Source organism: Ovis canadensis, chromosome 11 (genome assembly GCF_042477335.2).
Source record: "Ovis canadensis isolate MfBH-ARS-UI-01 breed Bighorn chromosome 11, ARS-UI_OviCan_v2, whole genome shotgun sequence".
NCBI classification, from domain to species: domain Eukaryota; kingdom Metazoa; phylum Chordata; class Mammalia; order Artiodactyla; family Bovidae; genus Ovis; species Ovis canadensis.
In genome coordinates, this window is record NC_091255.1 from 38,132,009 (window position 1) to 38,157,477 (window position 25,469).

At 42.1% G+C, this 25,469-nt stretch overlaps 2 protein-coding genes and 1 long non-coding RNA gene across 5 annotated transcripts; 2 read left to right on the top strand and 1 right to left on the bottom strand.

Moving 5' to 3' along the window:
* The first annotated feature begins 8 nt into the window (after window positions 1-8).
* ADPRM (ADP-ribose/CDP-alcohol diphosphatase, manganese dependent) lies at window positions 9-7,411 on the top strand. 2 transcript variants are annotated; one of them, XM_069603566.1, is made up of 4 exons: window positions 9-90; window positions 2,090-2,707; window positions 3,560-3,672; window positions 6,713-7,411. In XM_069603566.1, the coding sequence occupies exons 2-4, from the start codon at window positions 2,107-2,109 to the stop codon at window positions 6,881-6,883; spliced, it is 885 nt and encodes a 294-aa protein (XP_069459667.1). In that variant the 5' UTR covers window positions 9-90; window positions 2,090-2,106; the 3' UTR covers window positions 6,884-7,411. The 2 variants fall into 2 exon arrangements, with proteins under 2 accessions (XP_069459667.1, XP_069459666.1); XM_069603565.1 differs by having other exon boundaries at window positions 11-90; window positions 3,560-3,676.
* Window positions 7,412-8,835: 1,424 nt separating this feature from the next.
* TMEM220 (transmembrane protein 220) lies at window positions 8,836-25,445 on the bottom strand. Of its 2 annotated transcripts, XM_069603568.1 has the most exons (6): window positions 25,040-25,445; window positions 24,313-24,342; window positions 20,108-20,168; window positions 17,902-18,025; window positions 16,434-16,493; window positions 8,836-10,074 (listed from the first exon to the last, which is right to left on the bottom strand). In XM_069603568.1, the coding sequence occupies exons 1-6, from the start codon at window positions 25,130-25,132 to the stop codon at window positions 9,939-9,941; spliced, it is 504 nt and encodes a 167-aa protein (XP_069459669.1). In that variant the 5' UTR covers window positions 25,133-25,445; the 3' UTR covers window positions 8,836-9,938. The 2 variants fall into 2 exon arrangements, with proteins under 2 accessions (XP_069459669.1, XP_069459670.1); XM_069603569.1 differs by lacking the exon at window positions 16,434-16,493 and having other exon boundaries at window positions 25,040-25,237.
* On the top strand, window positions 10,772-12,971 carry LOC138447522 (uncharacterized). Its single transcript, XR_011259868.1, has 2 exons — window positions 10,772-11,562; window positions 11,841-12,971. It is a non-coding gene; the product is annotated as an uncharacterized lncRNA (long non-coding RNA).
* Window positions 25,446-25,469: the final 24 nt, after the last annotated feature.

Here is a 25,469-nt window from a genome sequence, read left to right on the forward strand (position 1 = left end):
GAGGGAGAGCCGCTCTTTCCGCTGCGCTCGATGGTGACGCGGTAGCCCATCCGGTAGCCAGGGAGCATTTCGCCGAGGAGCTGGCGCGCGGTAGGTGGTTCCTCGCGGCCGGAGGCGGGGCGGACCGGGCTGGGCGGGGGTTTCGCGGGCCGGTCCGACCAGGTAGACGGCCGGGCTCGCGGGATGGGGCAGGTGCCGGAGGAGGGGGCAGCCTCCGGGGCTGGGCTCCGCGGCGGGTCCTGGGCCGAGAGGCCTGAGTACAGCTCAGGGACCCCAGGCTTCGGCGCCCGCAGCAGCTGCTCCTCCCCCGGCGCCCCCAGCCTTGGAAAAGAGAAAACGGCGCCGGGAGACGGGCGGGACCGGGCAGCCCCCGTCCCCACCCTGTCAGGCGCCCTCGGCCAACCCAGCCAGGAGGCCGGTCGTTGACCGCTTTGCACCCATTGCACTTGAAATACTGCTTGACTTTAAAAAGAAAAAAAAAAAATGATTAGGATGTTTGAGTAGTGCAGGGTGACAAGGACTAGTCAAGTATGACCGAACTCCCTGGAACCTATATTCCCAAGTTATAAGGAACCGAACTACAAATAACGGCACTGTACGGAGTAGTGTTTGTTCTGTGTTATATCCCAGCCCTGGACTTGGTCCCCCTGGGCTCTGTGATTGATGCAGGCCTACGTTTATTTAAGCCCACTACTAATGAGGGGTGTCTTCTTTGGTAGCTCAGACGGTAAAGAATCTGCCAGCTATGCAGGAGACTGGGGTTGGATCCCTGTGTTGGGAAGATCCCTTGGACATCTCCAGTACTCTTGCCTGGAGAATCCCATGGACAGAGGAGCCTGGTGGGCTACAGTCCATGGGGTCACAGTCAGATATGACTGAGCGACTGACACTAATGAGGGGGAGAGCACTCACAGGTTTATTTTTCATTCCTTGCGAAAATTTAACTCGTGTTCATTCTGTCTTGCCTTTGCTTCAACATCTGCTGTCTTAATCTTACCCTTCTCCATCTCTGAGGCGGATTTGCAAAATATAGGAAAAAAAAAAACCAGGAGAAATCAGCCTTCTAACTTCCTTAACTTTGGATCCCACTCCTGCGGGGGATTTTCTTTCCCCCAAGGTTTCTACTGAGCAGAAGCATCTGGCAATGGTGACCCTTGGACATGATCTTGTCTATGAACTGGCATCTTTAGCTAGTGTGCACCTATGCTCGCTAACCAGGAAGTTGGTGGTCTGCTATTACCCATGTTTCTTGATTCCTGAATTATGCTGGAATTCTCTAGAATATATGCTGGAAGTAAATATTTACTTAGCACATCAAATCGTTTTTAATTGAACAAATTTTTCTGTCTTGAACTTGCCTGTGGTTAAGGTCTGCCCCCCTCCGTGTCTCTGTTTTTGTCAAATTGACAAAAAGACACAAAAGTTCCTTGCTTATTCAGGCAGTGAGCATATAAAAGGTTGTTTACCTCTTTGCTCAGTTGTAGGTTAACTGATCAGACAGCCGTCATATACATTAAAATTGAATTCAATGTTTTTTCAGCTGGTCTGTTAACTCTTATTTGCCAGAATGATTCTTCTAATAGCTTGTTCCTGTGTTTGTTTACTAAAGTATTTTTATACAACTTCTTCCTATTAAATTTACAATGTTAAATAGTAAGTTCTAAAACAATCCCTGACTGAAAGTAGGTGTCCTGAGCTTTTGATAGAATATTTGGTGTCTGTGGAAGAAGGGCATGTGTGTGTGTTTAAAATTAGTGTATATTTATTAAAAATTACAAATTATACCAGACTTGAATTTGACTTCACAGGAACTAGAATGCCTGTTCATTAATATGTTAATACCCTTTTGTTAATTGCTGTTCTTCTGCAGAATGGAGGTTATCTATTTTACAGGTGAGGAAGCAGAAGCATTTTGAGGATTTGATAATTTGGACTTAAACCAACAGACGTTAAAGCCCATGCACTTTTTTCTATCTAGCTACCTAGTGGATTGACCATTAAGTTTAATATTCATCTTACCATTTTCTTCAGTCCAGTAGGAAATTAAGACATTTATAACATAGTTACCTTTTTCATCTTCTTTATTTAGAAAGCTATTTGGAGGTTATGGATTATAAGCCCGAACCTGAACCCCTCAGTGAGAGCTCAAAACGTCTCTTCTCCTTTGGAGTGATAGCAGATATTCAATATGCTGATTTGGAAGATGGCTATAATTTCCAGGGAAACAGACGGAGGTACTACAGACACAGTCTTCTTCACTTACAGGGTGCTATTGAACACTGGAATCAAGAAAGCAGCCCTCCCCGTTGTGTGCTTCAGCTTGGAGACATCATCGATGGATACAATGCTCAGTACAAAGCATCAGAAAGGTCACTGGAGCGCGTCATGAACACATTCCAAATGCTGAAAGTCCCTGTTCATCACACGTGGGGAAACCACGAATTCTATAATTTCAGCAGAGACTATTTAACAAACTCCAAACTTAACACAAAGTTCCTGGAAGACCAGATTGCCCACCATCCTGAGACTGTGCCCTCGGAGGATTATTACGCGTATCATTTTGTACCATTCCCTAAATTCCGCTTCATTTTACTCGATGCTTATGACATGAGTGTCTTGGGCGTGGATCAGTCTTCTCCAAAATACCAGCAGTGTCTGAAGATACTGAGGGAGCACAACCCAAATACGGAACTGAATAGTCCTCAAGGTGAATTATTCCTTTGAGCTGAGAATCTTATACATTGTCTTTAAATTCTTCAGCTACCTTTTATTCAGCAGGAAGATGGACGATTAAGGTAAAAGTATACTGTCCTGTTGTTCAGGGTCAGGATTTCTCATTCACCTCGAGGCACATGGAGTGGTGGCAGTTGGTTCAAGATTCATTTACGTAGCAGATGTCTGAGGGCCTAATATTCTGGCCAGGCGCTTTCACCAGGGCACCGATTCAGAGCTGTAGGCAGTGTTGACAGCACCACTTTTTTGTGGACAGAGTGGAGGAAGCAAGAGAAGAAGGTGTGCAGGACAGATGATAGATGAAAGAGAAGTGAGAAACGCCACCGAGAAAATATAGTGTAATATTGCAGAAAAGGATAGAGGTACCGTTGTAGTTAGTTGGCCAGAAGTAGCTTCTCTAAGGAGAAAAGCGTTTCAGCTGAAACCTGAGTGAGAAGGAGTCATCATCCTTTGGAAAAGTGGGTGGAGCACAGTGTTCAAGACAAACACAGAGATGCAAAGCAGAGTGAGACCTTGTTAGTGAAGAATGTGCAAGGGTCTGGGGGTGCAAGTGACTTTATAGTGACTCAGTGGACATGAAAACAGTCTGTTTTGTATTCTGTGTAACGGGGAGCAAGGGAAGTAAGCAGAGGAGTATTGAGATCAGGAGTAAGACACAGCGTGATTTACGTTGCTCTAAATTCTTTTAGTTCCCTATTTTAAGTCAACTGCTGCCGAGTATTCCTGAAGAAAAAAGCACGAGTCTCCCCCATGGTAGCTAAGTTTGGATGCCCAAGTGAGAGAAGTGTTGACATTTGACGGGTGTAAATGACTGGATTTGTTTCAGGACTTCGTGAGCCACAGTTTGTCCAGTTTAATGGTGGATTTAGCCAAGAACAGCTGAACTGGCTGAACGAAGTTCTTACATTCTCGGACAGAAACCAAGAGAAGGTGGTGATTGTGAGTAAGTATTTAAATGATTCCGTTACTCTAGCATTTTAGAGAATGGGTTTAGTTAAAGCATAGTAACAGTATTTAATATCGAGATGTCTCTTTTTTATAAAATAAAAGCTAAGTTTAAAACTCTTCGTTGAGAAACAATCAATATAAAATTAATGTTTAAGAATTGTAAAATAAAAAGGAGAAAAACATATATTAGAGATTGTGATTTGGCCTTTTAGGTTTCAAAGTAGAATTTCCCCAAATAGGATCAATTTGTGTACCAGTGTGTGTAAGTGAAAAACTCCAGTCAGGCCCCGGCCCACATCTCAGCCTCAGGAGTCCTACTGTTGGGTGCAGTGGCCTCTGCTGCCCACTGGAAGCAAAGCTGGAGTCCCAGGAGGTCAGTGTGAGAGGACCGTCTGGGAGGACTGTAAATCCTCCATGTGGTTGCAAGGAAATAAGTGTGTGGTTTTCACTTAGAGTCATTTTTCACGGCATACTGCCATCAGAGATCATAGGAACCTGGAGGTGCTTAAAGTACACTCAGATGTCGATGTTTGTGGGTGCTTACTCACACACACACATGAACTGCATGTGGGTTGTGGTATGTCTGGTGTACATGGTGTGGGGGGTAAGGTTAGTTCTCCTGTCTAAAATTGATGTGGCATGAAGATTGGACTAGGGCATGGGGATGACATGCCTTTCTGGCTCTTGTTCCTGTGATCCATGTGACTCTGGACAAATGCTCAGTGTATACACTGCAGTTTTCTTACGTTGTATCAAATGAAATTATGAACATGAAGTCCTTTTGAAAGTGACAAGCTTTTCAGATAGTCCGTAATATAAAATTATATCCAAGGAATTCCCTGGTGGTTCAATGGTTAGAACTTAGCGCTTTTCACTACTCAGGCCTGGGTTCTGTGACCCCTAGTTGGGGAACTAAAATCCTGCACGCCGCGTGGGGCAGCCAAAAAATAAATTACATTTCTGTAAATCAGTTTTTATTTCTCTGTCTTTCACTGATGTGATAAGATGGTGCACGAGATGGTGTTTTATTCTTAAATTTTATTCAGAATAAAGTTTTTCTAGAATATCAAATGTCATTAAGGCTTGGAAAATTAAATAAAATTAAATAAGGTGCCCTCAGGGGTGATAGCTCTGGTGTGACACTGTTTGGCTCTGTGATAAGTGGTCTCCAGAACAGGATACTTCTTGTCTCTGCTTCTTGGTTTTTACTGCCAAAATTTACCTGTTAATTTTACCCGTACTGAATGTACAAAACGTACCTGTACTGAATACTCTGATGTCTTTGAACGCAGAGATTGAACCGCGTAGCTCACGGCGTGCAGCTCCTGAGACGAGCCCCCTTTGTCATCTCTCCCTCTGTATTCCCGTTTCTCTGCGCTTCTCTCAGCGCACCTGTCTGCATTAGCTTCTGATAGGTTTCTTCCATTTTGCTCTCAGCTCAGAAGCCAGGTAAACAAACCTGTAACAACTGAGTGCCTTGGGTTTTCTTTAGCAAAGTTTAAAATGGCTGACAGACATTTTATTTTGTTTCTTCACTTTGATTTTGGCTCCTCAGTGGTATTTGGCCTACTCGGGTTTTGGCCATTCAGCTGGAAGGATGGCATTGCTATTAGCTGAGATACAGCACCACAGCGGTAGGAGGGGTTTCGGGTGAAGAATTCAGGGGTTCAGGCTTGAAAATATGTTTCAAGCGTCAGATGCCTCTTAGACATCCGGAGAGAGAGTGAGTGAGCATTGTGGACATACTTGTCAGAAACTTGGAATCGAAGTTTGGGCTGGCTATCTAAATGTGGAAGTTGAAAGAATAGACCTGATGTTTAAAATCATAAATTTTAAAAAAATAAATAAATAAAATCGTAAATTACTAAGAGGTCACTATGCTGTTAGGGGTAGATAGTGTAGTGTATCCCGAGGACCAAGCATTCGGGCAGCCCGGATAGGACCCAGAGAAGTGAGAATGCAGTAGAGGAGGGCGAGTGTCAGAAGCGGAGAAGAGAAGGGGCATGGCGGTGTTCTGGAGCCAAGTATTTCAAGAAGAAGGGAACAACTGGCTGTGTGAGTCACCACTGGGACTTGATAGATGTGTCCAGCATAACACTGGGTCTAGAAAGTCACATGGCCTCCTTGGGCTCTCAGCCCTCACCACAGCTTGGAGAGTGGTGGTGGTGATGGGATGTGTGTGTGTCTGTGTATGTCTGTGTGCTAAGCCTCTGTTACCGCCTCCCTTTTAAAAAAAAAAAAAAAACAACTAACACTTTTTAAGCAGAATAAAAATATTCAGAATAAAAATAAATGGTAACAGAAAAAAGGAAAGTGATTTACTGGGAAGAAGTAAAGACCAGTGAGCTATAGCGCCCATACTTGGGCATGAAACCGCACCTGCCATGTGACGGGGCCTCACGCGTGTCTTGGCATCAGGAATCTGAAGTTCTGCCTCTGTCTCCCGGGGAAGCTAGCATGACTCTGCTCTGCTCTTAGTTTTCTCGTGTACAATGGCCGTGACCATCTTGACCTCCTGGAAGTGTTTAAAGTGGCACAAGTCAGTTCTTTATAAAACATCGAGTATTTATACAAATGACATATAATCCATGGGCGCCTCCCTGGACTGTTCTGTTACTTATGAGTAGCTCGTTCTGTGTGTGTAACACTCGTATACACGTAGGAAAGTTGGCAAGGCTGGATTCCAGCATGGCATCTGCCTGACCGGTGGCTGCCTTTGCTGACCGCCCTGCCCAGGTCGCCCTCCATCTCCCCTGGTGTTCGTGCATCTTGAGACCCTGAGGCCGTAGATCTCGGATTTCTGCGTGTACAGCGGCTGCTCTCCCCTTGGGTGTGAACCGTCTCCCCCTTCTCTATGCTCCAGAGATGTGGCTGTAGAGTGTCTAGTTTTTTGCATACGTTGATTCCCTCTGTTCTCACTCCAGGATGAGTAGCAGTACACGTTTTCTTTTTCCTGAGTACTCGTTGCTAGCCTGTTTTTTGTGAAAGAGGTATTTCTTGATTGGTTCATAACTCTTCTTCTCTTGAACAGGCCATCTTCCCATTTACCCTGAAGCCTCTGACACTGTGTGCCTGGCCTGGAATTACAGAGACGCCCTGGCGGTCATTTGGTCTCACAAGTGTGTGGTGTGCTTCTTCGCCGGCCACACTCACGATGGCGGCTACTCTGAGGACCCTTACGGTGTGCACCATGTCAACATAGAAGGGGTTATCGAAACAGCTCCAGACAGCCAGGCCTTTGGCACCGTTCACGTCTATCCTGACAAAATGATGTTGGAAGGGAGGGGCAGAGTTCCAGACAGAATTATGAATTACAGGAAGGAATAAGCCTTCCTTCCATTTTTTGTCTGATTTTATTTGTTTACTTTTATAGAAAGAGACTGACTTGGCTTTGTGGTTTTGTTTGCCCCCCATTACCCAAGCCTCAGTCTCGTTATTTAGGATTCTATTTGCATAACAGATAGCCATAAATGGCTTCAGTGTGTGTTAGCTCATAAGATACTCCGAAGTGTTATTTTTGGGTAATATATCCCATGCTGAAAATTGGAAAGAAGATGAATGAAAGTAGCGTGAGTAAACCAGGGAGGAGACGGAGGTGGGAAGGTGGATATAATCCTCAAAACAGACACTATTTAGCCTTACCTGAGATGTTTTTTACTTTTTACAAGGAGAATGTATTCATTCACTGTTAGTCATGTAACTTAAAATTCACAATAAAAAAGTAAAATAAGCCCAGGTAAACTTTTTCCGTTTACCCAGCTGTGTGAATGAGCTGTGGACACTTTTTGCTTATAGTACCCATCGTATTTGTACTTTTATGGGTTTATGCTCCTATTTTGTAAGCCAGAAAGATCACCAGTTGCCTCCCAGGTGAACAGATGGCTCCTCCGTTCACACGGGTAGACGTGTGGTCTCCTTGCACACCTCCTGTGGCTTCAGCCAAAGCAGGACCGAGCGCCTGTGCGACTGTGCCTGCCATCCTGCCTGTCTGGGCCCCCAGCCGGTGCTGTGTGAGACTGCAGTGGGTAAATGAATTTACCCCTGACTCCCTTCATAGACAAGTGGGGCGTGTTTAAGTGAGTTGTCATATATTCTGAGGCTTATTTGCAAAAACATTTACTCAGTGGCAAATGAGGACTGTCCAAGTGTAGAGAAAGTTTGATTCAGGGCCTAAAGAAGGGGACGGCAAAAGCCAGTGCTAGTCAGTGTTGTGTGCCTGCTGAGTACCAAGGCACTGTGGAGTATAGCATATGCGTTTCCACTGGCTGCTGTGGCAAACTTCCCCAGACTCGGTGGCATAAACTGTGTGTGTGTGCTCTGACAGTTCCAGAGGTCATAAGTGTGAGAACATCTTCACTGGGCTGAGAGCACCGTGTTGTCAGGGCCAGGACTCTGGGGGAGACTGCTTCCTGGCCAGTTCTGGTCTCCAGAGCTGCGTGGCTCGCTGTCCATGGCTCACGGCCCCACCCTCTGCCCCAGCCTCGCGGCTTCTCCAGGCTCTTGCTGCTCTATTGCCACGTGCCTTTCTCCTCTTCTGTCTGTGGGGTCAGGTCTCCCCTTGCCTCCCTCTTAGAACAGTGAGGGCATTGAGGGCTCACCCAGATGATCCCCATCTCAAGATCCTTAATCACATCTGGGAAGTACATACTGTGATGTAACATTCATAAGAATTTGGATCCAGTTATGTTTGAAGCCCTCTATTCACTTTATATACTTGGCTATAATGTGCTTTCTGCACAGTGTCAAGCATTGCTTGGAGGCTGGGTAGGTCCTTATGGAATTTGAAAATGAGTCTGTTTCATTTCTTGACTAATAGTTATATATACAAAAACCATAAATATGCACCATAAATGTACACTAGAACACTGAAATACTTTATATAAAGAGACAAACTACCAGACTCTTTTCACTCTCCTGACATATAGTGGGTGCTAATACTTTTTGAGCCAAATATTTCCTAAATCTCAGGAAACTGTCTTGACTACAGAGTTTGATGCCTGCGTATCATCAAACTGCAGAATTTGATGCCATCAACTAAGAGTTGCATCCAGGTGCTTTAAAACAGCACTGGCCAACAGAAACAACATGTGAGCCACCTTGGTAATTTGAAATATTTTAGCAATCACATTTTTAAAAGTACACAGAAACATAAAATTAATTTTCATAATACTGTTTATTCCAATATATCTAATGTTATTTCAACATGTAATCAATATAAAAATATTTTACATTCTTTTTATACTAAGTTTAAAATGTCATGTGTTTTATGCTTATAATCCATCCATTTGGATAATAACTTTTCATTGGAAACTTGGTCTGTATTTAGGTACAAAATTTACAGTTGAAGAAGTGGATTCACATATTTCAGTTGTTCCAAACAAGCTTAAACCAAGTGTTCCAAATACATGTATCAGTTTCGTCATAATTGATGTTTGTAAATTAAAACTTCAGTTTATTTCAGGTGCTCAATACAGCATGTGGCTTATGGTTGCCAGATGGTGCAACTCTGAAATGATCTCTCCAGAGCTACTTTTGACATTCGTTAAGGATATGTGTATAGATTTTGGTCTTACTTTTTCAATCATATGGTAATTAATATTCCCTATCTGCTTCTTTTTGGTCCCAAATTCCTTTAACTAACTTTCCTTTCTTTCCAAGACATAGGTGTTCACTTTGTTCACCCGAAGTCCTCATTTAATTCACGGCACCTCATTTAATTCATGGTACCCGTCCAGTCTAATGATGTTAGTTCAAGGGCATAGCCCTCTCCTAAACTCCTGTCTATCATCCAAACCCTGCTTTCCTCTGTTACCCTGTGCAGAGGACTTTATGTTTGGAATGCTCTTATATTATCTACTCTAATCTTCACAGTTATATAAATAAGTATGTGGGCTGGTATTTATAGATAAAGAATTATCCAAGAGAGAATTTCAATTATCTTTGGAATTCTTTAATTCCAAAGAATTAAAGTAGATTTATATATTTGTCCAAGTTACATGGATAGTGATGAAGCAGAGTTGGAATTCCTCTTTCTTAACTTTCCTACTACACTATGATAAAACAGAACGTCAGACCCTTCTCTTACTAGTCCCATCCAGTCCTGTGTTGTAGGCAGGCATACAAAGTTCTTAGGATTAAAAAAAAAAAAATTCATCTCTAGTAGTAACTCAATTGATATAAATTCCTAGGAAGTCAGCTTGTTACAACCATGTTTATACAAAATCAAGAACTCTCATTTTAGGAACAGGATTCTTCATTTAAATCACCGTCTTGCAATGAGCTGGCCAGGAAGAGCGCATCTCCTTGTTTATATATATGTAGACCCAGGAGATAAACGGGAGAAGAGCGACCGTGGTAGCAATGGCCAGCTGAATTCTTCCACCACCTGGAGCCCTACGGACACACAAAAATGATTAGAAACAAAAACCCAATGAAAATTACGATTTGGTTTGGTAACAAATATGAAGACTGAATTTAATACAACATCACTGCATTTTTGTACAGTCTTTTTTAAAAATTCTTACTTGTTGTTCTTTATATGTTTGTACTACACATCCTTGTTTTTTTTAATATGTATTCTACATAGCTTTTCCCGCTCACTCAATAATGTGTTGTGAGGAACTGAGATCATTGATTAAGCAATGTTAAAATGGATCCTTACCTAATGATTTTAGTGTCCTGTTGAGGAAAACTTTTTCTCAAGGTTTTGAAGATACTAAATTATCTTTTCTAAAAGTTCCATCGTTTTGATTTTTACATTAGATCTGTAATCTACCTAGAATAGATTTTTATGAAAGTTGTAGGGGTTGTTTCTCCTTTTTCCATATTGATATTCAATTGATCCATCACTATTTATTGAAAAGGTTACCCCAGAGTGCTACCATTGTCCTAAGTCAACGGTCTATATGTACATGGAACTGTTTCTAGACTCTCTTTTTCATTCATTTATCCTTTTGCCAGTATGGGTTTATCGTATACTGCCAAAGAATCATTTAGGTGTTCTTTAATATTGAGATCTTTCATTTCTCCCATAATGTTTTATAGTTTTTATAGTTTTGCTTGTAGGAATTTCGCATATCTCTGCTTATTTTGGAGAAGGCAATGGCACCCCACTCCAGTACTCTTGCCTGGAAAATCCCATGGATGGAGCAGCCTGGAAGGCTGCAGTCCATGGGGTTGCTGAGGGTCGGACATGACTGAGTGACTTCACTTTCACTTTTCACTTTCATGCACTGGAGAAGGAAATGGCAACCCACTCCAGTGTTCTTGCCTGGAGAATCCCAGGGATGGGGGAGCCTGGTGGGCTGCCGTCTGTGGAGTCACACAGAGTCAGACATGACTGAAGCGACTTAGCAGCAGCAGCAGCTGCTGTATTTAGTCCTGGGGTGTTGATATTTTGATATTATAAATGGTAACTTTTTATCATTTTGTTATTGCTGATTAAAAATAAGATTTTAGTAAATAGTGTCTAGCAATCATGCCAAACTCACCTATTTGAAGAACTTTTTAGATTTTTAAAAAAATTTCCTACATATGCAATTAATGTCATCTGTGAATAAGGAAAATTTAATTTTTCCCTTCCAATACTTGGGCCTTTTCTTTCTTTTCCTTGCCTTATTGTACTGGCAAGGACAAGAGCTAGAACAATAGTTAGAAGTGGCAGCAGTGGCAGGGAGCTCAGTGCTAAATAATCTGCCTGCAATGCAGGAGACACGAGTTTGATCCCTGGGTCCAGAAGATCCCCTGGAGAAGGAAACGGCAACCCACTCCAATATTCTTGCCTGGGAAGTTCCATGGACAGAGGAGCCTGGCAGACTACAGTCCATGGGTTCACAAAGTGCCAGACACGACTTAGTGACTAAACAACAACCCTTTGTCAGGGTAAGTCTGTTTTCTATGAGTTTTTATTATAAGTGGTTATTGGATTTTATCAAATGTTCTTTTTGTATAGATATATTTTTCTTTCTATTAATCTGGTGAAAAACATTGGTTGGTTTTCAAATGTTAAACTAACTGTATTCCTAGAAAAAAACCAACTTAGTGGTTGGGTCATGAATTGCAGGACTTGATTTGCTAATTTGTTTAGGGTTTTTCCGTCTGTGGTCGTGAATGAGATCACTGTATAATTTCTTTTTTTCTTTCCTTTTTTTGGGTGGTAGGAGTAACATTCTTGTCAAGTTTTGGTATCCAGATTATTCTGCCCTCAACAAATAAACTGGAAAATATTCCTTCTTTTTTCTCTGTTCTCTGAAAGAAGTTTGTTGAAGGTTGGCATTATTTCTTCTTTAAATATTAGGTAGAATTCTGCAATTATGCCATTTAGAGTTTTCTTTTAGGAAAAGTTACCTACTCAATTTCTTTAACAGTTATGAGACCATTCTGAGTATTTCTTGCTTTGTCAGTTCTGACAAATTGTATTTTTCAGTGAATTTATGCATTTTATCTACATTTTCATATTTATTGGGAAAAAGTTGTTAATAATCTCCTCTTACGATTTTTGCAATGTCTGTTGCATGGGTAATAACTTTCTTTTTCATTCCTGATTATTGATGTTTTGTGCCTTCTTTTCCTTGCTGTAATTATTTTTACCTTTTTAGTCTTGCCAGGGTTTATCAATATTATTAATCATTTCAGAGAATGAAACGTTGATTTTTTTTTTTATTTCATTGGTTTCTGCTCTTGTGTTTATTTTCTCATTATTTCTTTGGGCTTATTTTACTGTTATTTTCCTTAATTCTTTAACTGGAGAATCCTTAACTTCTTGGAAGCTTAGCTCATTGATTTTTCAGCCTTTTTTTTTTCTAATACAGCTATTTAAGGCCATAAATTATAAATTACCCCATAAGCATGCTTTTTAGCCACCATCCCACAAATTTTAATATGTAGTGTTCTCTTTATCATTTAGTTGAAAATATTTTCTAATTTTCATTGTGATTTCTTCCAGATGTTCTTTGGAAGTATATTTCCTGATTTCCAAACATACAGTGGTTATGTAATTATTATTTTTGTTAATGATTTCTAGCTTAACTGCACTGTGGTCAGAGAACATGCTCCATGTTACAGTTCTTTGAAATCTGTTGGGACTTATTTCATGCTCAACATGAAGTCTTTTTGTAAATGTTCAATGTTTATTTGAAAAGAATGTGAATTCTGCCCTTCCTGGTGCTAGTATGCTATCCATGTCCATTAGGTCAGTTTTTTTATTGTGTAGCTAGTCTTCTATATCTTTCTTGATTTTTTAAATCTTGTTCTGTTAGTAACTGAAAAAAGTGTATTAAAGTCTCCAAAAATGATTGTTAATTTTTCAGTTTTTCTTTTTTGGCTTGTCAGTACTTATTTTATCTATTTTGAGGCTATGTTAATTATATATGCCTTTTATTAATAAGTGGTGTTGAGATCACCAGAGAGCCAAAGGGGAAGAAGATAATATTGCATCCATTCTTTTTGCCATTATACTAGGATAAATTCTAAACAGGTCAAAGACTTTAATGTAGAAATGAAACCATACATGTATTAGGAGAAAACTTAGGTAAGTTACTTAAAACCTGAGAGGACGGAAAGTTCTCCTACCTGTGACTCCAGATCCAGAAGCAGTAAGGGAATGGATTGATCAATTTGGATACATTAAAGTATTTTTTCATGGCAAAGCATACTTTGCATGAGTAGAGTAAAAGGACAATAAAGGCAAAAAAGAATGTTCATCTTATATCACAGAGGGTTAATAGCCCTAAAGAGCTTCTAAAAGTAGAGAAGACCAACTGCGTTAGAAACTGGTTAAACCTGCATCTCTCAGAGATGAACTAACATGTATAGAAAAAGAACTGCAAATGGCTCTTAATCATACAAAAATATGCTCAAGTTTACTCCTGGTAAGAGAAATGCAGGTGAAAGCTACTACATGTTTCTCAACTATCCAATTAGTAAGACTTCAGAAATTTGACGATACATTCTGTTAGTACCGTTTTTAATATCAAACGATTGGATACAGTCTGAACAGTAGAGGGCTGGATGCATATACTGTGGACATATCAACATAAGGAAAGTCTTCATATACCACAGAATGATCCCCAGGATGTGGTAAGGGTAAAATGAAGAATTCAGTTGTGTATAATGTGCTTCCACTTTATCTAAGACAAGCAGGAGCACCAGTGAATGCGCGTATTTTCTCCATTAAGAAAGCACGGAAGGATAAACCACAAAGTAGAAAAAAGTTTTACCTATAGAGAAAAGAGGGGTGTTAGGTTTGGGGGATAGAGAAGTTAGAGCCCTTTGAATGTCCTCTGTTTTGTAGATCTATGTGTAGAACCATATAGATATTTTATGTAATTATAAAACAATATATTTTAAATAAAGTATCCCTAGAAATGTAAAGCAAAATGAAATAAACTATGTATTCACTTGGTGAGATTAGCATATAGAGTAACTATTCCATGTAATTTGAATGCACATCCCTTAAAGAGATATTCCCTAACAACAACAACACAAAGTACCTATTTTCCATAATTATATTGTTATTCTGAGATTGTGTTTGTATTGTTGGATAAGTCAGATGAGTTATGTTGAGGTAAATATGTATATACGTATAGATACTTTATATATATTTTATATACTCATGCATATGTGTGCACATACATTTATGACACAATACACGTGTGTGTATACACACACATACATATGTACATATATGTGAATTTCCTAGTTCTAACCACTAAAAAGAATGAACTCAACCCAGTAGCAGTGAGCACCATTTATAGCCAGAATGTGACCTCTAAATACTGTTAGCTACCAAAAGTAATGAAGGCTTTTGGAGGAAATGGTTGATTCCAGGTCTGTGGCATAAAATGTACACCTTAGCGTGGAACATTTTGTCATACCAGAAAGCAAGGAAGCAATCAAAATTTACTAAGACCAAAAAAACTAAAAGTTTACTAGGATCACATTAAACAGAATTCTGGAGCCAACGTAAATAAGTGCCACTGATCAAAGATGGAACAGTTGAAGCAACTGCTGTGGACTGAAAAAACATCAAGTATGTTGACATCTATGACTTTATAATGGTACTGTTAAATAAAACTCACTGGTCACTTTTGGAAGATGCCCAGGCAAGAAAAACTCATTATTCTGAAAAACGGGAAATTAAAGAATCAACTCCTTCTCCTCTTACGATTTGTATCTGAGTAGTCAAAGAATTGATAAGTAGAAGTTTTAGAAGTTTTCCAGGAAAAGAAATGATACAATTAGAGTATCAGCATTCTGCAACTCAAATTAGTGGATTTAGGCAGTGGTCACCAAGATTTTATACTAACGTTACAGAGAAACTTCTAGGTGTGATGTACATTTTGATGGAAGTACATACCACCACCCATGAAGTGGTCTTGCTTGGTGGTGGTGATGGTGGTGATGATGATGATAAGAGAAGGCAACAACAATGACCAGCCTGTGTCTACGCCTGTGATCTTACCACCAGTTTATAGGAAATATGGAGCACAGAGGAACAAGCATTTGTCATACAGTTGTGGAAATGTAAACATTGGCTGGACAACTCAAGACTGAATAATTACTGTTTTATTTTTGTGTGTGTGATGATGGTAAGAGTGGTTATTTTTTAAGTGCTTACCTTTTAGAGATACATACTGAAACACATAAAACATAAAACAATATGATGTCTGAGATTTATTTCAAAATAATCAGGATAGTGATAGATGATACAAGACTGGATATATAATAAATGTTGAAAATGGGTGATGAGTACATCTGATTCATTATATTAGTCTCTCTGCTTTTGAATATGTTTGGATATTTCAAAATAAAAAAACAAAATTTTTTTCATTACCAAAAAAAGTCCTCTACTCTAATGCTGATTTTAAAGTCTACTTTTAAAAATTGAAATGTCTATACAGGCTTTCATTTGGTTGTTGTTTGTATAATGTGATTTTTCCACCTTTTGAGTTTCAATCTCTCTGATTCTGTGTACTTAAGAGTTCTCTTCTGTCAGCAGTGTTTGGTTCGGTTTTTAATCTTTTTATCCATTTTGAAATGTTTGAATCTTTATTGGACTGTTTACATTTAATGTAATTTCTCATATATTTTAATGTAATTCTCTATCTTAACATCTGCTTCCTATTTCCCCACCTGTTCTGTGTCTTTCTCTCCTCCTTTCCTGCCCTCTGTACTCCTTTTCTCTTAGTGGCTTCCTCTTATTTTTCTAAGATTCTTAAAATATTATCTTTTTAAATTATTTTTCTAATAATCTAAGGTTTTCTGTTAGATTATTACCACATGAATCCTTAACTTATCAGAGTCTGATATAAGTTAGTACTTTACCCTTCCCAGATAATTCAAGGACCCCAGACTGCTTTAGCTCCATTTTTTTCCCCTTCCAACTTACACGCTCAGTTGTCATGTATTTTTATTTTTCTATTACTGCTGTACAAAGTTAATATGCACTTACATATACCTCCAGTTTTATATTTTATTTGCTACTCACTTTTCCTCTATCTCCGAGCTTCTTTTTGAGATCACTTTCTCCCTGAGGGACACCCTCTCAGACAGGCAGCTCCGAGATGACACAGAAAACTGTGTATTGTCGTATTCACAAAAGTACGAGTGATCGTGAAACACAGCCAACTACTCTTAGCTTCCCCTACAGAAAGGGAAGATTTCTCTCAAAAGATTCCTGTTTACATTTGTGTCAACATTCTCATTCACCTACTTGAGCACATCTGATTTTAACTGATGGGTCGAAAACTTACTTTGAAGAGCTGTGGCACAGGCCCAGCCATGCTGTGATGATCACGAGACCAAACAGCTCCCTAAAAAATAGCAGAGATTTCATTTTTTTTGAAGAGGCTGTGAGATGCATATCATTCCATTTTCTCCCTGACACTTGATTCTGCTGATTGTCTGATGACTTGCTCCAAGATACAGAGCATCTACAGTGACACTTGATTCTGCTGATTGTCTGATGACTTGCTCCAAGATACAAGCATCTACAAAATACTTTCAAGTCTGGCCATGACTCATAAATTACTTTTGTCAGACCCTTTAAAGCCCTATATGAAAATAAATTTCATCTTATGAGGCAGATGTGAACTTCATGATTGTTTCCCAATTTATAGATGACTAGAGAAACCACCGAAACAAAACCACAGATAAATCACTTACTTCATGGGGAAGAATACTACAGTCAAGATGATAATCCCAGATTTGATCAGGCACTCTCTTCATATTGTTTTAGAGGGGTCAGTGTTAGGCAGGTTGAGCTCAAATCAGTAATTCAAGTACACATTGTAGGGGATCAGGTCATGTCTTAGAGGAGAGGAGTGATTTGTCAAGTGAGTCAGTCTAATGATTTGGGGGTGGGTATATGCTTCTAGAAATATTTGTTAAAAGGTCGTATCTTCTACACAGAGTAGAAGATAATCGTATTTGGCCAAGCACCACTTGGAAACCCCTCTTTGATTTCACTGAATCTTGTGGGCTTCAAGTAGGTGGAGGTTGATTCAAACCATCTGGTCTGCATTCCCATCCCCAACCTGATCTAGTTTCCAAAGATTAGGGCATGTAACAGCAGCACAAAACCAGTGGGACTTAATCTACAGGACTCTCAATCTTGGTGTTGGCAGATGTTAGCAGTGGGACAGAAAGGAAAGGAAAGGCCTCTTTGTGAGGCCAGGGAGTCAAGGGTAGGGGGAAGCAGAGGAAAAGGTGATAAAAGCTGGTGGCGGGGGCGGGGAGGGGTGGGAAGCAGTGGGAGAGGTGATAAAACAAGAGCCAGTGATGGTGACGGGTGCAGAGGACAGGAGATGTACAAGGGCAAGGCTGGCAGAGATCCCCCTGAGGCGGCCAGTCACACTTGTAAGTAGAGTTTGTCTTGCACCAGGACTGAACCCGGATGCTGACGGAGTTTTCACCTCATTAGACTGGACTGAACATTACTCTATGGCATCACTGCTCATCACAAGGGGGGCCAAGGTCCAAATGCCTGATGGTAATATAAGGTGATGTGTAGCAACGATCACAGAGTGTGGTAGGCAGTGCTGGGTTTAAATCCTGGCTCCAGCTCCATCACTGCCTCAGTTTCTTTAGCTTGTAAAGGAGATATCTTCCCTGCCCCTCGAGGTACTGGGGGAGTTAGATCACCAAGATAAGGTGTTGTGAAGACAGATTTCTCAGTTCTTCCCCACCCACTCTGAACAGTGAAAACCACCACTCACTCACCTGCCTTCCTCCTCATGCAAGAGGTTCTGTTTCTTATGAAGCAAGAGGTTGTATGCCAAGCTGATAGCCCACAGGACACAAAGGCATATGTGTATTGCAGACACACTCTTCCAAATAAAGTTACCTAAAAACAGATATCCTGGTGCTGTCAATCATGGAACCACGCCCCAGAGAAACAAGATTTCTTTGTATTGGCTTTTCATCTGCCTTCAGGGAAAGCATACAGAAAAGGCTGGGGGTTTTTTCTGTTGTTGATTTGTCCTTAAATCAAAAGGTTAAAACAAGTGAAAACGATATTTATAAACAAGTGGACATGTATTATTTTGGTTGTCTCCCATTCGGACGCTGACGACCCGTCTTTTCTCTGGGGAACCACCCTTCCCACATGCTCCCACACATGTCCCGGTGTCCCAGACGACTGGACACTAACAAGGTCAATGTATTCCATCCCTTTGGTGACAGTGATTTGTCTCAGGATGAACAGATAACCAATCAGGAGCACCAGCTCCATCCTGAGCTTTTGCGATCAGGGAAGTGGATTCTAGATTCTGTTGGACCTAGCATGGTGAAGCTGTGACCTTTGAGCGGCAGGGCCACCACGTGGAGCCCAGGGCTCAAGTGCAGCTGATGTGGAACTAAGACTGCAGAGAAGTTTAAGTTCTGAGCCACCACCGGTGCCTGAAGCCAGCACCGCTCCAGTCTTTTCAGTAAAGGACCCCAGTACATCTTGCTTCAGCTTATAGGCCGTTTGAGTTGAGTATTTTTTCCTTGCTTGGAACTAATGGAGCCCTAATGGATACACCTTAAAGATGTAAACAGAGTCCTACGGGCCTGTACAAGGAGCCTGTACATCTGGGCGACGGAGTTTCCCCACCCGGGCGGGAATCATTCGTCTTTATTCTAAGGCCCTGAGAAATTTCCAGCCCCACTAGCAGAAGCTGATTTAAAGAAAGTGAAGAATAACCTGCAGGACTGATATTCCCCACTAATAAGAACATGTTAGTAAACAGTGTAAAAAAATTTTTTTTCTGCTATAAGACACTTTTATAGAATAAAACTGTCCAACTTAGGTTTAATGAATTTTTAGGGCCATAAAAGGTGAAGCAGCTATGTTTTGCCCCTGCCTGAGGTTGGTGACCTGTGGCCCATACAAGCCAGCTATTTTAAGTGAATGTTTTGTATGTATTCTCACTTGGGATATATATGTGTAAGGAGTCCAAGCAATAAGTTATGAAACAAATACATGATAAAGCCTCTGTGTTATACAGCCATTCATTGACTTAACAAGTGTTGGGTACATGAGTTAGACATGATCCTGCTTTTAAGGGGCCTACAGTCTAGATAGAGTAAACATATATAAAAGTGTGCAGAAAATTGCTGGAGTTACTGTGATGGATTCCCTGGTAGCTCAGACGGTAAAGAATCTACCTGCAATGCAGAAGACCCAGGTTCGATCCCTGGGTCGGGAAGATCCCCTGGAGAAGGAAATGGCCACCCACTCCAGTATTCTTGCCTAGAAAATACCATAGATGGAGGAGCCTGGCAGGCTACATTCCATGGGGTCACAAAGAGCTGGACACGACTGAGTGACTTCATTTTCACTTTCACTGTGAAGGTACACGGGGAGACTAGAGAGGGCAATAGGTATTAATGAGAAATCCAGAGATTTGCTACAGACATTATAGACAGTTTCTATATAATAGTAGCAATTGAGATACACAGGTATCTGATACATAGCAGTTCACTCATTTTGAATGAATTGAAAATCAGAAAATGATGAACCAGAGTGGTACTGCGAGAACAATCTGTATAGCGTAGACACATAATAGACATTGATCTCCACTGAGTATGGAAACAAAGTTAGCAGTTTGATTTTGCTGATTTTCCATTAGCTTAGTGGCTTAAGAAATAAGCGCAGTGACTGAAGCCCCTCTCTCTCCCGCTACACGGCCTAACTGCTGTTCCACATCAGCATCAGAGATGCTGGGACCGAGTGCATAAAGCCTGTCTTAGTATGGCACGTCCACATCAAGTTTTCCTGAAGATGGAAGGGGATGATCTAGATTGAAATTCGCCTCCTCTTAGGATCAGAAGGAAGAAGAAAGACATGGAGGGCTCCAGTTTTTTACTGGGGGTTGGGCAGACAGACTCTCGTTAAAAGGAAATCTGATGTTCCCTATCACCACTGAGAATTCAAGGTTCAAACCTGTGACAAGAGGGTTAAGTCCAACAAGCAGTGTCAGAGTGGCAGGAATCGTATACACAACCTGTAAGGAGAAAGGAAATTACAGGGGTAAGAAGGATGCCCAATACAGATGTTCCAAGACGTTTAGGGAGTAAAGAAAGACGAACCCAGTGGTGGTCCCATGTGCCATGATTTACCTCCAGCTTTTAGTAACAACCAAGGAAGTGGTAACCTCTGCTTTTACAGCACTTACCGTGTCAGGGTGTCATTTTACCTGCCTTCTTCCTCGACCGTAGGCTCTTCCAGGAAAGACTTATTCATTTTCAAGCTCTAGCAGTGAGCAGAGCTTTGATCTCAAGACACAGTGACCTCCTAATCTCTCCCAAGCAACATCCATGCCTAAATGGCTTTCCTCTACTTTTCAAAAATTGCTCTATGAAAAGTAGGACTTGAGAAGCCATAATTAGCTACGTGGCCCTGCTGGGTCTAGACCCATGCGCCATCCAGCCCCATATTCCATCTCTGCAAGTGAGACCACAGAAAGTTTACTAACCATGTATGGATCACATGTGCCCAATAAGATCAGGTTCTTCATTTCTGAAACTGATAACTTGGTTTGGAGTTGTGAAGACTGGCCCTGAAGAGGCCTCATTCACAGCAAGCAGGCAGATTCTAGAAAAACCTATTGCTTGTGTGTCGTGGGCAGAGGACAAGCAGAGGTGGGAGGTTTATAAGAAGCATGGGGGCCTCCCCAGAAACATAGCTGTGAGTCACATCAATCGTGATGCCTAGTTAGAAACCATTAGTTTATCTGGACATTGTCAGGGCTCAACATTTTAAGTTATTTGCTGTCACTGTGAAAACACCTGTCTTGACCGTGGGGAGAGATGGTATCTGTATTACTAAGCATGTTCATCCTTCCCAAAGGGTCCCCAGTGATGACTGGAATATCAGCCGGTACCGACATTTGCAAGGACAGCCATGCTGCTGAGGGTTAGACCAGACATTAGTGCGCATATGAATTATCTGGAGGTCTGATTAAAATGCAGATCTGATTCCAGAGGTCTAGGGTAGGGCCCAAGATTCTGCTTTTCTAATAATTACCCAGGGGACACTGCTGCTGTTGTTCCAAGGACCACACTTAGAGCAGTAAGGGGTTAGTTAGTTCCCCCAGTAAAAAACTACATGACTTAGCAACTGAGGGAGAGACAGAGACAGACAGGCAGACAGAAATTAAACACATACACATCATTCAATATTTAACTGTGCTCTCCATAAGAAGTGTTTGGCAGAGATTTTTAAATGTGCATTTAAGTATAACAGATATCTGTGATTAAAGGGTCTAAGATCTTCTTATTTCAGTGTATTGTAAACACAGGAACAGGACAAATCTTTAAGTAATAGTTTCCCATGGTAGCTGTGCCATGTTAATCCTTATTTAAATGCTTATCTCTGTTTTGAATGAGATTAAGGATTTTTTTTTTTACATGCAGAGAGACTGAAAGTAATTGTTTTTAGTACACAAGTAAAAACAATGCATAGTATAAGCACTCAGTAATGAACTCAGTAGAATCCAAATATAATGGTCTTTTATCTTTTTGTTGGTGGATTTTTTAAACTAAAGGGTATTATAATATTTATTTACTGTATTTAGTTTAATTGAACATATAGCCACTGAGACCCATGACAGTCATTTCTAACAACGCTCCCCCTGTCTCCCTGCCACTGTAAAAACTAAAAAAGCCAATTTGTTTTCTTATCCTTTTTAGCAGTGAGGGGCCATCACGTCCCAGCAATGAAATGTACGGAAAAGTCTTCTGGAGGCAAGGCTGATATGCAGAGCCCTTAACACTCAATATTCATGGGTACTGACCAAGCAGGATGGATCCTAGACCATAAGCCTTATTAGTAGTAATATGTACTAACTGGATAGCCGCCTGTCTGGGGAGCTTCTTGGGAAACATTTGCTCCTTGATGAAAGGAAGAAAAAGCACAGGAGGAAAACTGGTTTTGCCTCCTGCCTTGTTTCTTCCTACTTGTGATGCTTTTGTCTAGGGGTGAGATGTCTGGAGCTGCAGCAGCCATTTTGTAAACATGAGAGGATATATCACCTACCCATTGAGGATTGGCAGAGAAACAAGAAAGCAAGCCCAGGTCCTTGATGACACTTGACCATTAAGCAGCTGCCTCTAGACTTCTCATGAGATGGTCTGTATGTTTATAACCTGATGCTAGTCAGATATTCAGTTATTTGCTCCTGTATGCATCCTGATATAAGTATACTCCATGAACAATTTGTGGTAGGGAACATGGACATCACAGTCAGGTACAGTACAAGCCCCCAGGACCCAGTAACCTAGTATCAGTTCATCTGTGTGTTCATTCTTCACTCTAAGAGTCAGTCTGGGAAGGACTGCCATAGGAAAGCTCTATGCCAGGTTGCCAAGCAAGAGGAGGGAACTGGCCCCTGACCCCTGGGAGATGGCATATACAGAGCCAACTCTAATGCAAAGCAGAATGAGTCAGTGCTACAGTGAAGGTTCAAAGGAAGGATGCTTGGAACTTATGGGAAAGAGGTGGAGAGATTTTGTGGTGAGATGGCATTTGAGATAGACCTGGACACCTGAATAAGAGTCTGACACAGGAATTCTCAGGGCAAGTCCCAGAAGTAATATAGGTGGACTAGGCTTCCAAAACCAAGTTGGGAAGGTAGGTTAGGGCCATACTGTGGAGGGCCAACTGAAACATCTTGGGAAATGACGAAAGTTTCTGAATCAGGAAGCAATATGTGGGAAGAATTATAGGAATGGAAGAGATCAGAGGCAGCTCAAAGAATTAGAAAGGACCCATAAGAGTCCACACGGGAGGTAATGGGGGGTTAAACTGGAGGTGAGTGAGGATGTCTGTGGGGGTCTGGTGTTGATGCTTATATTTCATCATCCAAGCATGATGTAAAGGGTAAAATGTACAGATACTGTACAGATAAGCAATTAGACCTACACTGCTTTTTGGTGGATTGTTCTTCATTTTGTTTTCTGAGGGGATCTCAAAGACAGTGGTAAGAAAACAGAGATATTAGAGATGCCTGAGGTTTTGAGCAAGGATGACTCAGAATGACTCTGCAGATAACAGAAATGGTGAGTCAGGAGGAAGAGTGGGTTTTGGAAGGAAAGATGCTGAAAAGGACCTTGTGCGTATTAGAGGAGCCAGTGTGACGTACTGGTAGACAGATATAGGAGTCTTTTGGAAATTCACCATTAAGCTGGATAGTTGGAACTGCAGGAGAAACAACATTTGGAATTAAGGACATGGACCAGAGTGCTGAGGAAGAGGCAGTTTGATTTGATGCAGGGGCCTGAGAATCTGGACAATAAGAATATAAGAATGTGGTTATATTTATACGTGATATTGTATGTACTGTCATTCCAAGTGCTTTCACTTGTTGCTACTTGTACAAAGTCAACATTATTCCAAAGCTTAAGATCATCTCATCTGTGATATTGTATAGTCTTAGGTGCCTCTATTAAAAGAAACCAAATCCAGATATTTCAGAAAAAGTGTGGAACAAATCCCCCCTCCTCTAAATGGTTTAGTCAGAGCATCAGTTCAGTATATACTGTAGGTTTTAATGGGCTTTAATTACTTTTTGTGAATATAACTCACTGAATTAGCAGAACCACAAACCTTAAGCCTGCCATTTTCTGGTCCAACGTTTGTTGGAGTTTCTGGGTAGAAATTCATGAGGATTGGTTCACATGGCCTTGAGAGGTCTACTCTGTCTTCAGAAAAGTGTTCTCAGTTGGCCTGTTTTATTCAAAGGGAATACAGCTGAAAGGCCCCTGTATCTCTGTAAAATTCTGAATTCTCAATTTGATCCTTCTCCTCCTAATGTTTTCACATTTCCCTGGTGGCTCAGATGGTAAAGAATCTGCCTACAATGCAGGAGACCCAGGTTCGATCCCTGGGTCAGGAAGATCCCCTAGAGAAGGCACTGGCTACCCATTCCAGACTGGCGGCCTACAGTCTATAGGGTGGCAAAGAGTCAGATATGCTTGAATAACAAACACTTTCACTTTTCCTCCTAATATTTTAGGAAAAGGCGCTTACTAAGGATTTGATTTCTAAGCTCTTAAGTACAGGAAGCAGGGAGGAAGGCAAACAGCCACACTGCATGCTTCCTGCAGTGCCCTGATTCTTTTAGGTATGGGAGAGCAGTCCATACTCACCACCCACAGCTCTGCATCCGGATCGTTCACCTAGAAGGCCAGAACGGCAGCGTTAGCCCCAGGCTGTCACAGTTCTATTCCAGTATTTGGTCTGGTCTTCATTCATGTCAGCCATTTGCTAAGCCCAACAGGAGGATATAAATAGGAGTAAGACAGACTAGTTGATGGGGTTGTGTGTGTAGGTGTGTAGGGGGTGCTTCTGGCTGTGTGTGTGTGTGTAGGGGGTGTTTCTGGCTGACCCCAGCACCTGGTTTGAACACACAGCCACACTTATTTGTAAAGAAGTGCACAGAAGCTCTGCAAAGTGTGGGCCAAGCCCAGAATGGGTGTTTAAACGGCCCTCCAGTCTCAAGAAATGAGGAAAGCTATCGCGAGGGGGCCCCAGATCTTACTTGAAAGGATAAGTAGCTGTGAGGGGTTTTGTTCTGCTTGCTCTCCGAGCTGTGCACAGCCTTGCCCCTGGGCTGCCTTTTTATAAAGGTCCCCCGCAAAGTGACACGCGCCAAACCAGCTCCTTCCAGCCAGTGAGCAAACGGGGTCATGTGACCGCATCTGTGTCTCAGCCCAGACTGGGTGGGGGTTCCCCAAGCATCAACCCTAACTCCCGCCCTGCCCATACCGGGCCGGCTTCTGCGACCCCGCTGGTCGGTCGGTCTACACCGCAACCGGCCTGGAGTCCGAGCCCGGGCTCCCCTCCCGCCGCTCCCGCCCGGCCCGGGGCGCTAACCTGCACAAAGGCCGCCAGCGCGAAGAAGGCGCCCATAAGCCAGTTGCAGGCGCGCCACAGGCCCCGCACCCTGCGCCCCGCCGCCGGCGCCATGGTCGGGCGGACGGGACGGGACGGGCCGGGCCGGGACAGATCGGTCCGGGCGGAGCGCAGGTCCACCGGGCAGTGCGGTCCACCTCTGGCCCCTCCTCCCGCCCCGCCCTCCCGCCCGCTCGCTCGCCGGAAGGTCCTGGGCCGCGGGCCGGCGCGCGCCGGGGCGGGTGGGGCGCCGAGCGGGCTTCCCTGTGTGCCCCCATTCGCTCCTCGCCAAACTAGGGGAGGTGCGGGGGTCTGCCCATTTCACAGACGCGGAGAGTGAGTCCCAGGGCGTCCGCGTGGCCGTCCCAGCATCTCACAGCTGGTCCGTGGGGATAGGAATTTGCCCTTGAAC